The 12828-nt window shown below is 50.2% G+C and overlaps 1 protein-coding gene across 1 annotated transcript in view; it reads left to right on the top strand.

Annotated features, from left to right (window-relative positions):
• The window catches only part of kif9 (kinesin family member 9), a 215714-nt gene that overhangs the window by 178783 nt on the left and 24103 nt on the right, over positions 1-12828 (top strand). Inside the window, exon 17 of the mRNA XM_072468147.1 lies at positions 3997-4205. Coding sequence (XP_072324248.1) covers positions 3997-4205 — 209 coding nt within the window. The remainder of the gene's footprint in view (positions 1-3996; positions 4206-12828) is intronic.

Genomic DNA, 12828 nt, shown 5'->3' with positions numbered 1-12828 from the left:
TACTGCACTTTTTGCTGCTTTCTCTCAGTATGACAGGGTATTTTCTTTTGAAAACCCACACAGTTAATGGAATATGGATCCTGAGTAATTGAAATTCCCAGAAAACTCAGGGGAAAGAAGGTGGACAGCAGAAGTTTGTCAATGGAGTTGGAGGCCTCTGAGTTCGTCAGCAGATAAAATGGCAGAGGCAGTCTCTCGGCTCCAGCACTCCATTAACAGCCGAGGTGCTTTCTAGTGCCTCAGTGAATGAATTTGATAAGCACTGGAATATTGTGCCAAGGGACCTCCAGAAATCAATGGAAGAGGCCTTGGCCCCCATCCGAGTGGTTCCGGAGAAGATCAATAAAATTGTGACAGCCCATGGAGCCACGATTCAAGATACGGAGTGCCCCACAGTGATCAGATTGCCTCACTGGAAGTGGAGATGTCTTTTGATGACCCCCTCCCCCTCTGCCATTGCCCTGGAATAATACCACACCCAAATACACAAATAGAGGCAAGCCAAACACAAACAACTCAAATCTACTTCTAACAAACCTAAACAAAACAAGAACTCAACCTCAAACAAACCATTGTTTGCAGCAAACTACCCAGCCTTCAGAATAGCGACCATGACACCACATAACCCTGCCATGGCAATCTCTGCAAGACGTGCCAGATCATCGACATGGGTACCATCATTACACGTGAGAACACCACCCACCAGGTACGCGGTACATACTCATGCGACTCGGCCAACGTTGTCTACCTCATGCGCTGCAGGAAATGATGTCTCGAAGCGTGGTACATTGGCGAGACCACGCAGACGCTGCGACAACGGATGAACGGACATCGCGCAACAATCACCAGGCAGGAATGTTCCTTTCCAGTCGGGGAACACTTCAGCAGTAAAGGGCATTCAGCCTCTGATCTCCAGGTAAGCGTTCTGCAAGGTGGCCTTCAGGACGCGTGACAACGCAAAATCGCCAAGCAGAAACTTATAGCCAAGTTCTGCACACATGAGTACGGCCTCAACTGGGACCTTGGACTCTCCTTTGTCCCGACCTATTCCTGGTCTTCTATTCCACCCCACCTCCTCCGTCCCCTTTCCAACTATATAATTCTGTACATTTCTACCTTTTCTTCAGTTCTGTAGAAGGATCATTTATGTCTGAAACGTTAACCCTGTTTCTCTCCACTTGGCTGCCAGGTCTGCTGAGTTTATGTAGCATATTCTGTTTTTATTTCAGATTTCCAGCATCTGCATGCACTATTTTTCTTTTTACATCTTTCCTCAGAAATGGAGACCAAAACTGTACGTAGTATTCCCAGTACTCACCAAATACACAGAAGACTCACCAAGGCTCCTTCAACAGCACTTTCCAAATCCTCAACCTGTATCACCGAGATGGATAAGGGAATCCGATGCATGGAAGTACCACCACCTGCATGTTCCCCTCAAAGTCACACCCCATCTTGACTTGGAACTATATTGCCATTCCTTCAATGTGTCAAAACCCTAGAACTCCCTTTCAACCAGCCCTTGGGTGCTCCTACATAATGTGAACTGCATGGTTCAAGAAGGCGGCTCACCACCACATTCTCAGCAGCAGTAAGTGATGGGCAGTAAGTGCTGGCCTAGTCAATGATGCCCACACCTTGTGAAAGAATACATTTTTAAAAACCATGTGGTCTCATCAAGGTCCTTTACAATTGTTTCAAGACTTCCTTATTCTTGTACCCCAGTCCCTTTGCAATAGAGGTCAGCATGCCTTCCTTGGATTGGATTTATTTATTGTCGTGTGTACCGAGGTACAGTGAAAAGTATTTTTCTGCGAGTAGCTCAAACAGACCATTAAGTACATGAAAATAATTTTTTTTAAAGGAAAATACATAATAGGTCAACACAAGGTACACAATGTAAATACATAGACACCGACATCGGGTGACGCATACAGGATTGTAGTATTATTCAGGTCAGTCCATAAGAGGGTCGTATAGGAGTCTGGTAACAGCGGGGAAGAAGCTATTTTTGAATCCGTTCGTGCGTGTTCTCAGACTTTCGTATCTCCTGCCCGATGGAAGAAGTTGGAAGAGTGAGTAAGCCAGGGGGGAGGGGTCTTTGATTATACTGCCTGCTTTCCCCAGGTAGCTGGAGGTGTAGATGGAGTCAATGGATAGGAGGCAGGTTCGTGCGATGGACTGGGCTGTGTTCACTGGGCCGAGCAGTTGCCATACCAGGCTGTGATGCAGCCAGATAGGATGCTTTCTATGGTGCATCTGTAAAAGTTGGTATGAGTTCATGTGGACATGCCGAATTTCCTTAGTGTCCTGAGGAAATATAGGCGCTGTTGTGCTTTCTTGGTGGACCAGGAAAGATTTTTGGTGATGTGCACCCCTAGGAATTTGAAGCTGTTAACCATCTCCACCTTGGCCCTGTTGATGCTGACAGGGGTGTGTACAGTACTTTGCTTCTTGAAGTCAATGGCTAGCTCTTTAGATTTGCTGGCATTGAGGGTTAGATTGTTGTCGTTGCACCACTCCACTAGGTTCCCTATCTCCCTCCTGTATTCTAATTCGTCGTTATTCGAGATCCGGCCCACTATGGTCGTGTCGTCAGCAAACCTGTAGATGGAGTTGGAACCAAATTCTGTCACACAGTCGTGTGTGTACAGGTAGTAGAGTAGGGGGCTAGGTTCGCAGCCTTGTTGGGCCCCGGTTTTGAGGACTATTGTGGAGGAGGTGTTGTTTATTCTTACTGATTGTGGTCTAATTGGTTCTTCCTGCATTTTAACTTTGTGTTCCTTATATGAGTACACTCAAATTCCTCTGAATTTTAGGTTTGCCACATTTAGAAAAAATCTGCTTTTTAATTCTTACAACCAAAGTGAATAACCTCACACTTTGTCATAACTTGTCCTCTCACTTAATCTATATCTCTTTGCAGATCTTTGTGCCCAACTTACAATATGCATTTCCACCTACCTTTGAATCATCAGCAAACTTTTTATATATTTCTCTCTGTCTCATCATCCAAATCATTAATATAGTTTGTAAATAGTTGAGGCCCCAACACTGATCCTTGAAGGACTCTCAGGTTGGCAGGCTACAACTAGTAAAGTGCATTGTGCCTCATCCTGAATTCCCACACCTACCTGATTTCTAGTCACAACCTCTGGTCCTTGACCATTGGTCAAACTGTGACTGTCTCGTGGAACTAAGTGTCAAGGCAACTACTCCCCCCTTCCCGCATATTCTGTGCCTTGGGTACCAATTCAAAACCTCTGCGCCAAAGTTCCTCAAGCTTACCACAGATATGGATCGTAATGTTCTCCCACATACTACATTTACGGCACACCACCTCCTGCCCTGTCTATCTAATCCTGTTATTCATTTGATCAGTTTATTAATTGCCGTACCCTCCCCCTGCCGAATTAGTTTAAACTCCTCCCAAAGGCACTAGCAAGCCCAGCCACAAGGATGTCGGTCCCATTCTGGTTCAGGTGTAGACCATCCCGCTTGTCCATGTCTCACCTTCCCCAGAAATGGTCCCTATGATCCAGGAATTTAAAACCCTTCTTACTGCACCAGCTCTTGAAACACGCATTCATCTGCTCTATTCTCCTAGTGCTGTACTCGCTAGCATGTCGAACCGGGAGTAGTCCAGAGGTACAACTTTTGAGGTACTGCTTTTTAATCTGCTGTCTAGCTATCTGAATTCTTGATGCAAAACCGTATCCTTCATTCTACCTATGTTTCTTCCTCCCCTCCCGTACAGTGAGGCTGCTTGTGGAGCCAGAAGCTTGGCTGTGACTGCACTCCCTTTAGGAACCAGCACCCTCATCAGCTTCCAAAATGGAAAAGCAATTTAAGAGTGGGACCCCAGGGGACTCCTGCACTACCGGCCTGTTCCTCTAGGACTGCCTGGTGGTCACCCTTCTTTCCTCCAACCCCGCCAATCAGGGCTAATTATTTTATTTTTATTTCTAATTCCTGTTTTCCACTTTTGTTATGCAGCACTCCGCCACCAAAAGCTTTGATGTTTGATATGTTTAAAAATGAGAAAGGACAGGAAATTAACCGCATCTTGATTGAGAATAAATGCATTCTCAGTGAAAAGAGGAATAGCCAGAAGGAGCTGACTGAGAGGATCAACAACATCAAGGAGGAAATTGACATCACTAACCGGGCACTTAACCTCAAGAAACGAGATCATCAGGACCAAGGTAATGTGGCAAGGGAAGTGTGCAACTTCTTAGTCACACATTACAAACGACTGTGGACTTGATTCCTCACATTGTGCTGAATGAGTGGATCTCAACTGAGGCACCTGTAGTAGCATTGGAATTATCACACAGTTCCTACTCATTATTGTCCTGTAACCCCGACTGAAACTTGCCTTGTATTTTCATTTTCTGGTCATGGGCATCGCTAGAGAGATCATTATTGATTGCCCATCCCTAATTGCCCTGAGGAGCCTGCTGGGTCAGTCCAGAGGGCACTTGAGCCAACTATGTTGGCGTGGGACTGATGTCACTCAGGCCAGAGTGATTAGGAATGACAGATTATTTCCCTGAAGGACATTAGTAAACTGGTTTGACTCCTATGACAATCCAGTTGCTTCATCGTCCCTTTTTCTTAACGCCAAATTCAAATAATCAAACTGGCATTGTGGGATTTGAAATGACATTCTGAAAAATACTAGCCTAGTAATGGAAATACTAAACTAAATAAAAGATATGTATAAACATATCTTTTCGATTTAGCGGCCATGCTAGCCTCGCCCTAGGTGGGGTTACAGGGAGTGTGGGGTTTGAGCCTAGGTAGGGTGCTCCTTCGGAGGGCTGGTGCAGAACTCGATCGGCAGAATGGTGATTCTACCACTCACTTTCTAGGCTCACGCACGAAGAACGGTTAGTTGGATAATGCAACAAATAATAGAACGCCAGCCAGAGGTCAGATGCAATAACCAACATAATTTGTTACCAACTACCTTTTTAAAAAAAATATTTTTATTCTCCTCCATTTTCACATTTTCTCCCAAATTTGCACCCACCAACAATAAGCAATAAGCAGTTATGGATATAATGTCAATCCCCATATCAACAACAACAATCCCATCCTCCCACCAACCCCCAAACAACTGCCCGCATGTTAACATAAACAAATAACAAAAAGGAATCGGGAATCACCCATATTCACCATTTTAAAAAAATTAACGTTTTATTGAGGTATTTCTTTGGCATTTTAACAGCAACAAACTCAACAATATACATAACAATATACCTCCCTCTCCCACAGGTCTTGCCATTACTTGCCCCCCTAACCTACGCTAACCTAACCCCCCACCCCCCCCCCTTTCTGCTGACGATTAGTTCTCTGCAAGGAAGTCGACAAATGTTTGCCACCTCCGGGCGAACCCCAGCAGAGACCCTCTCATGGCGAACTTAATTTTCTCCAGGCAGAGGAAGGCTGCCATGTCTGAAAGCCAGGTCTCCGATTTCGGGGGCTTTGAGTCCCTCCATGCCAGGGAAGCAAAGGCCAGAACGTCCGCCTCTTTCTCCTCCTGGATTCCCGGGTCCTGCGATACCCCAAAAATCACCACCTCCGGACTCACTGCCACCCTCATTTAATGTGGACATGGCGTCAGCAAACCCCTGCCAAAATCCCCTCAGCGTTGGACATGCCCAGAACATGTGAACATGGTTCGCCGGTCCTCCTGCACACTTCGCACACCTGTCCTCCACCCCAAAGAATCTGCTCATCCGGGCGACTGTCATGTGAGCTCAGTGAACAGCCTTAAATTGGATCAGGCTGAGCCTGGCACATGTTGCGGTAGCATTGACCCTTCCTAACGCGTCCGCCCAGAGGCCCTCCTCTATCTCTCCCCCCAGCTCCTCCTCCCACTTTCGCTTCAGCTCCTCGGTTTGCGTCTCCCCCGAACCCATAAGCTCTTTATATATGTCCGTGACGCTCCCCTCTCCTATCCATCCTCTAGAGACCACCCTATCCTGATTCCCTCTTAGCGGCAGGAGTGGGAAGGTTGGTACCTGCTTCCGCAGAAAGTCCCGTACCTGTAAATATCGGAATTTGTTTCCCCCGCCAATGCAGACTTCTCCTCCAGCGCCCTCATACTCGGGAAGCTTTCTTCCAAGAACAAGTCCCCCATCCTCTCCATCCCTGCTCTCCGCCAAATTCTGAACCCCCCATCCATCCTCCCCGGGGCAAACCGATGGTTATCGCAGATTGGGGTCCACACCAATGCCCCCTCTGCTCCCACATGTCTCCTCCACTGCCCCCAGACTCTCAGGGCCGCCACCACCAATGGACTGGTGGAGTGCTGCGCCGGCGGAACGGCAGGGGCGCCGTTACCAGCGCCCCTAAACTTGTGCCCTTACAAGAAACCACCTCCATGCACACCCACGCCGGCTCCCCCCCCCCCCCCCCCCCCCCCCCACCAGCCACCTCCTCACCATGGCTTTATTACCCGCCCAGTAATAATTGCTGAAATTCGGCAGCGCCAGCCCTCCATCGAGCATTGCCCTCTTCACCTGTGGGGGCTTGCCCCCCCACACAAATCCCACGATAATCTTATTGATCCGCTTAAAAAAAGGACCGTGGAATGAAGATGGGGAGGCATTGGAAGACGAATAGGAACCTCGGGAGGACAGTCATTTTTACCGACTGCACCCTACCCGCCAGAGTCAACGGGAGTGCATCCCATCTCCGAAAATCCTCCTTCATCTGGTCCACCAACCGTGCCAAGTTCAATTTATGTAGCCTGTCCCAATCTCTCGCCACTTGGATACCCAGGTACCTGAACCTGTCCCCTACCACCCTGAACGACAGTTTCCCCCAGTCGCCTCTCCTGACCTCTTGCCTGAACCACAAACAACTCGCTCTTCCCCATATTAAGCTTATACCCCGAAAAACGGCCAAATTCCCCTAAGATTCGCATAATTTCCTCCATCCCTTCCATTGGGTCTGAGACATACAACAGTAAGTCATCCGCATACAGCGAGACTCTGTGCTCCCCCCCCCCCCCCACCCCTCTCCATACCAGCCCCTTGAGGCCCTCAGAGCAATTGCCAGCGGCTCTATCGCCAGCGCAAAAAGCAGTGGGGAGAGGAGGCATCCCTGTCTCGTCCCCCGGTGTAGCCTGGAATAGTCCGAAGTCGTCCTGTTTGTCCGTACACTAGCAAGCGGAGCCTGGGACAGCAACCTAACCCAGTCAACAAAGCCCCTTCCAAACCCGAACCGCGTCCCATAAGTAATCCCACTCGAATCCGGTCAAAGGCTTGTTCCGCGTCCATCGCAACCACCACTTCAACTTCCCTAACTTCCGGGGGCATCATGATGACGTTTAGCAGCCTTCTTACATTGGCCACCAGCTGCCTGCCCTTAACGAACCCTGTCTGGTCCTCCCCTATGACGTCCGGTACACAGTCCTCAATCCTAGAGGACAGAGTTTTGGCCAGAAGTTTGGCATCTACGTTCAGCAAGGAAATCGGCCTATAAGAACCACACAGCTCCGGGTCCTTGTCCCTTTCCAGAAATAGCGAGATCATGGCCTGTGACAGCGTCTGGGGCAGAACCCCTCTTTCCTTGGCCTCGTTAAAGACCTTCATCAGCACCGGTCCCAATATTCCGGAGAACTTTTTATAGAACTCGACTGGGTACCCATCCGGTCCCAGGGCCTTACCCGACTGCATGGCCTTCAAGCCCTCCGCTATCTCCTCCAGCCCCATTGGGACCCCCAGCCCTTCTACCAGTTCCCCATCCACCTTCGGGAAAGTCAGCCCATCCGAAACGTACCTCATCCCCTCCGGCCCCGCAGGGGATCCGACCTGTACAACCTGCTATAAAAGTCCCGAAAGGTCTTGCTCACCCTCTGCCGAGTCCCCAACTAAGTTCCCATCCCCGTCAACAACTTTCCCTATTTCCATAGCTGCCTCCCTCTTTCTGAGCTGCTGTTCAAGCATCCTGCTAGCCTTCTCCCCGTGCTCATAAATCGCCCTTCACCTTTCTGAATTGTTCCACTGCCCTCCCGATGGTTAACAAACCAAATTCCGCCTGCAGCCTCCAGCGTTCTCTTAAAAGCCCTACCTCTGGAGCTTCCGCATACCTCCTATCAACTCGTAGAATCTCATTTACCAGTCGGTCCGTTTCTGCCCTATCTGTCCTGTCCCTGTGAGCCCAGATCGAGATCAGCTCTCCTCTCACCACTGCCTTCAGCGCTTCCCAGACCACCGCTGCTGAGACCTCCCCCGTATCGTTTACCTGCAGGTAGTTCAGCGTGCACTTCCTCAGCCTCTCGCACACTGCTTCGTCCGCGAACAGCCCTACATCCAGCTTCTATTGCGGGCGCTGCTAGCTATCCAAACTGACCTGCAGGTCCACCCAGTGCGGAGCATGGTTCGAGATCGTAATCGCCGAATACCCGTGTCCACCACCCCCGCCAACAGGGCCCTACCCACAACAAAGAAATCTATCGGGGAGTACATCTTGTGTACGTGGGAGAAAAAAGAAAATTCCATGGCCCTCTGCTGCCTAAATCTCCATGGATCCACCCCTCCGATCTGTTCCATGAATCCTTTCAGCTCCTTTGCCATTGCTGGCACCTTGCCCGTTCTCGAGCATGATCGGTCCAGGCCTGGATCAATAACCGTGTTGAAATCCCCACCCATAATCAGCCTGTGCGAATCCAGGTCCGGAATCTTCCCCAGCATCCTCCTTATAAAATCCCCATTGTCCCAATTTGCCGCGTGTACGTTGACCAGCACTACCTTCATACGCTGCAGCTTGCTGCTAACCATGATATATCGACCTCCCACATCCGAGACTATCCTCCCCACCTCAAATGCCACTTGCTTGTTAATCAGAATCGCAGCCCCTCTTGTCTTTGAATCCAGCCCCGAGTGGAAAACTTGACTAATCCAACCTTTCCACTACTTCAAGATGTGTCTCCTGCAGCATTACCACGTCCGCCTTCAGTTTCCTCAGGTGCGCAAACACACGTGCCCTCTTTACCGGCCCATTTACCCCCCGGACATTCCAGGTGACCAGTCTATTTGGGGGGCAAAGTGCCCACCGGTCAGCCATCCCCTTTCTTGGGCCCACCTCTAGCCCATGCGCCGCACCTCCCCTGGCCCGCCCCGCAGCGGCCCCCACCCCCGACCCCTTCAGTGACCTTCCATCGAAGTCCCTCCCATGTCAGCAAAATCCACCCCCCCCCCCCCAACAGCACTACTTTAAATACCAATCCAGCTAATTAACTAAGCATATACCAACCCACCCCCCTACTGTGCTTCCGTGAGCTAGCTCACCCAGCTAGCTTGGTGACCCCCGCCTCCAGCGCCATGAAGTCTCCCACCAATTGTTCCCTCGATCCCCTCCCCCCACTCCTGTAAACAAATTCCCTCAACCAACAATCCCCAAACAAACACCCAGCAGCAAGGAAACACAAAAAGCAAAAGCACCACCCACCGAAACCCAGACAGGCACGTCTCCATAGCACAAGTGCACATCAATAAAAACACACAAGATAAAACACAAAAGGAACATTGCCAACATCGACCCAGAAAAAGAACCAAAAACAAAACAGAAAATCGACTCCACCCCCCCTTTCCCCTAAACAGTGCTCCAAAAAAAACTGACACAAAACAATACAAGAAGGCATAGCCAATTTAACAACAGAAAAAAACAAACCCCACCAAAAGCCAAGGGGGAGAAAAGAAAAACAAACAAAACCCCCACAAAAAAACAGAAAAGGAAAAAGGGCCCAATATAGGCCACCATACTGTCACTAAGTCCGAAAGTTCTCAAACTCCCACCAGTCCTTTTCTTTTTGCAGAGTCCAGTGCCTCATCGAAATGAAAGGAATGAAAATCACTTATTGTCACAAGTAGGCTTCAATTGAAGTTACTGTGAAAAGCCCCTAGTCGCCACATTCCATCGCCTGTTCGGGGAGGCTGGTACGGGAATTGAACCGTGCTGCTGGCCTGCCTTGGTCTGCTTTCAAAGCCAGCGATTTAGCCCTGTGCTAAACAGCCCCTAATTAAGTGACTCAAAATAGTGATGTTGGTCCTCACGCGTAACCCAAAGACGCGCTGGATACAGCAGACCAAACTTCACCTGCTTGAAGAAAATAGCCTTGACTTGGTTAAAGCCTGCCCTCTTCCTCGTCACCTCCACACTCAGGTCCTGGTACACCCGCAGGATGCTGTTATCCCACTTGCAACTCCGCGTGCGCTTGGCCCACCGAAGAATACATTCCTTGTCCAGGAACCTATGGAATCTCACCACCATCGCCCTCGGAGGGTCCCCCGCCCACGGCTTCCTGGCAAGCGCCCAGTACGCCCTGTCTACCTCCAGTGGTCGGGGGAATGCCCCCTCCCCCAGCAGCTTTTCGAACATACCCGCCACTTATGCTCCAGCATCTGATACCCCCGGGAGCCCAACAAATCTTAGGTTCTGCCGGCGGGATTGGTTCTCAAGGTCCTCCACCTTCTCCAGGAGCCTTTTCTGCCATTCCCGAAGCATCCCCACTTCCAGCTCCACTGCTGTTTGGTGCTCCTCTTGTTCCAGCAGCGCCTTCTCCACCTTCTGAATCGCCCGGTCCTGGGTGTCCACCCCTCCGATCTGGTCCAAGCATTCCTGCTTCTGCCTGGCGAAGCCATCCTGAATGGCCTGCATCACTGGGTCCGTTGCACGCTGCGCTGCCACCCCAGGATTCCGTCCCTCGGTCATACTGTCTCCCGTTGCAGCTTCAACACAGCTTGTTACTGACTTCTTGTTTCTGCCCTTTCGTGCACTTCTGGTCTTTTTCTACATAAACTGATGCGAGGAAACAGTGCCCAATTGCCTCAGCCGACAAATTTTCCTTTGAAAACTGGAAAAAAATCCAGGGGGAAGGCCCAAAAGTCCGACCACATCGGGATCCACCAAATGTGCGACTTACTCCTCCATAGCCGCCAATGGCAGTCCCACCCATAGTCACCATTAACACAGACAGCCCCCATCCCCCTCCCCATTAATGTTCGATGTTATCCAATTCTTGAAAGTGCATAATGAATAACGCCCATGAATTGTAGAATCCTGCGCATACGCCAACTCGCGCCAGCTGGCGGAGGCCCTTCGGCGCCGATTGACGTGGCGCCAATCACTCCAGCGCCGGCCTAACTCCCGAAGGTGCGGAGGATTCCGCACCTTCCGGGCGGCCCGACGCCGGAGTGGTTCACGCCACTCTTTGGCGCAGGTCCGGCCCGCCCGCTGGATCCCGGAGAATCCTGCCCAAATTTTTAAATGTCATAATCGCCTTCTCCTCCCATTTATGAAAATTTCTCTCCCACTTCCCTGGCTCAAATCTGTGGTCCCCCAAATCGGCATTTCCCTTGGCCCTGCCCCATACACGAAGTGTTGGCGAAACTGCCACCCAAATCTCAATTAAGCTATTTACCGGACTCCCTGAGTATTTCCCCGGGGCCGTCGGGCGCGGTGCTGTTGCTAGCGCCTTCAATCACAACCCCCTACACAAACTCCCCTCCATTCTGACCCACTGGGAATCAACCCCTCTGATCCAGCTCCGCACCTTCTCCACATTCGCCGCCCGCTAATAATACATCAGGTTCGGAAGACCCAAACCTCCTTCCCCTCTGTAGCTGCACCTTTCTAACTCTGACCACCTTCCCTCCCATATGAATGAGTTAATCATTCCTTCAATCTCTCTAAAAAATGCCTTTGGCAGGAAAATCGGCAGGCGTTGGAAAATAAACAGAAATCGCGGCAACACGTTCAGTTTAACCACCTGTACCCGACTCGCCAGTGACAGAGGGAGACCATCCCACCTTGCCAGATCAGCTTTCACTCTCCCCACCAAACTAGAAATGTGGTACCTGCGGAGCCCCCCCCCCCCCCCCACTCCCGGGCAACCTGCACCCCAGGTATCTAAAGTGAGTCCCTGCCCTACGGAATGGCAGCCCTCCCACCCCTGCCACCACCTCCAGCCGAAACACCACAATCTCAGTCTTGTCTAGATTTAATTTGTACCCCAAGAAAGACCCAAACACCCGAAGCAGCTCCAATATTCACCCCATTGACACACTTGGTTCCGACACATATAACAACAAGTCATCGGCATATAAGGATACCATATGCTCTATCCCCTCCCCGCATTATACCTTTCCATATCCCCGAACTTCTTAATGCGATTGCCAACGGCTCAATCGCGAGTGCAAACAGCAGGGGGGGATATAGGACATCCCTGCCTTGTCCCACGGTGGAGAGAAAAGTATCTTGAGTTGATGTTATTTGTCCGCACACTGGCCCTCGGCTCCTTATATAATAGCTTTACCCAATTCACAAATCGTGGTCCAATCCCAAACCACTCCAGAACTGCCATCAAGTACCCCCATTCTACCCAGTCAAACGCTTTCTCGGCATCCAATGCCACAACCATCTGTTCCCTTCCCCTCCATCATAGCCATAACCACATTCAATACCCTTCTAATGTTCGGAAAGAGCTGCCTCCCTCTCTCGAACCCCGTCTGATCTCCACCTATCACCTTCGGGAGGCACTCCTCCAGCCTACCTGACAGTATCTTCGCCAATATTTTGCGTCCACATTTAAAAGTGATATGGGCCTATACGACCCACACTCTGTCAGATCCTTATCTTTTTTATGCAACAGGGAAATCGATGCCTGCCCCAAGGTTTGCGGCAACACCCCCTTCCCAATCACCTCCTCAAACATCCCCACCATCAGCGGTACCAGCTTATCTTTGAATTTTTTGTAATACTCCACCGGAAACCCATCCGGCCCTGCCACCTTCCCCGACTGCATCCTCCCAA

The sequence above is a fragment of the Scyliorhinus torazame genome, chromosome 11, assembly GCF_047496885.1.
Source record: "Scyliorhinus torazame isolate Kashiwa2021f chromosome 11, sScyTor2.1, whole genome shotgun sequence".
Classification (NCBI taxonomy): domain Eukaryota; kingdom Metazoa; phylum Chordata; class Chondrichthyes; order Carcharhiniformes; family Scyliorhinidae; genus Scyliorhinus; species Scyliorhinus torazame.
The sequence above is the reverse complement of the archived record's forward strand: the minus strand, read 5'-3'. Positions and strand labels throughout refer to the sequence as shown.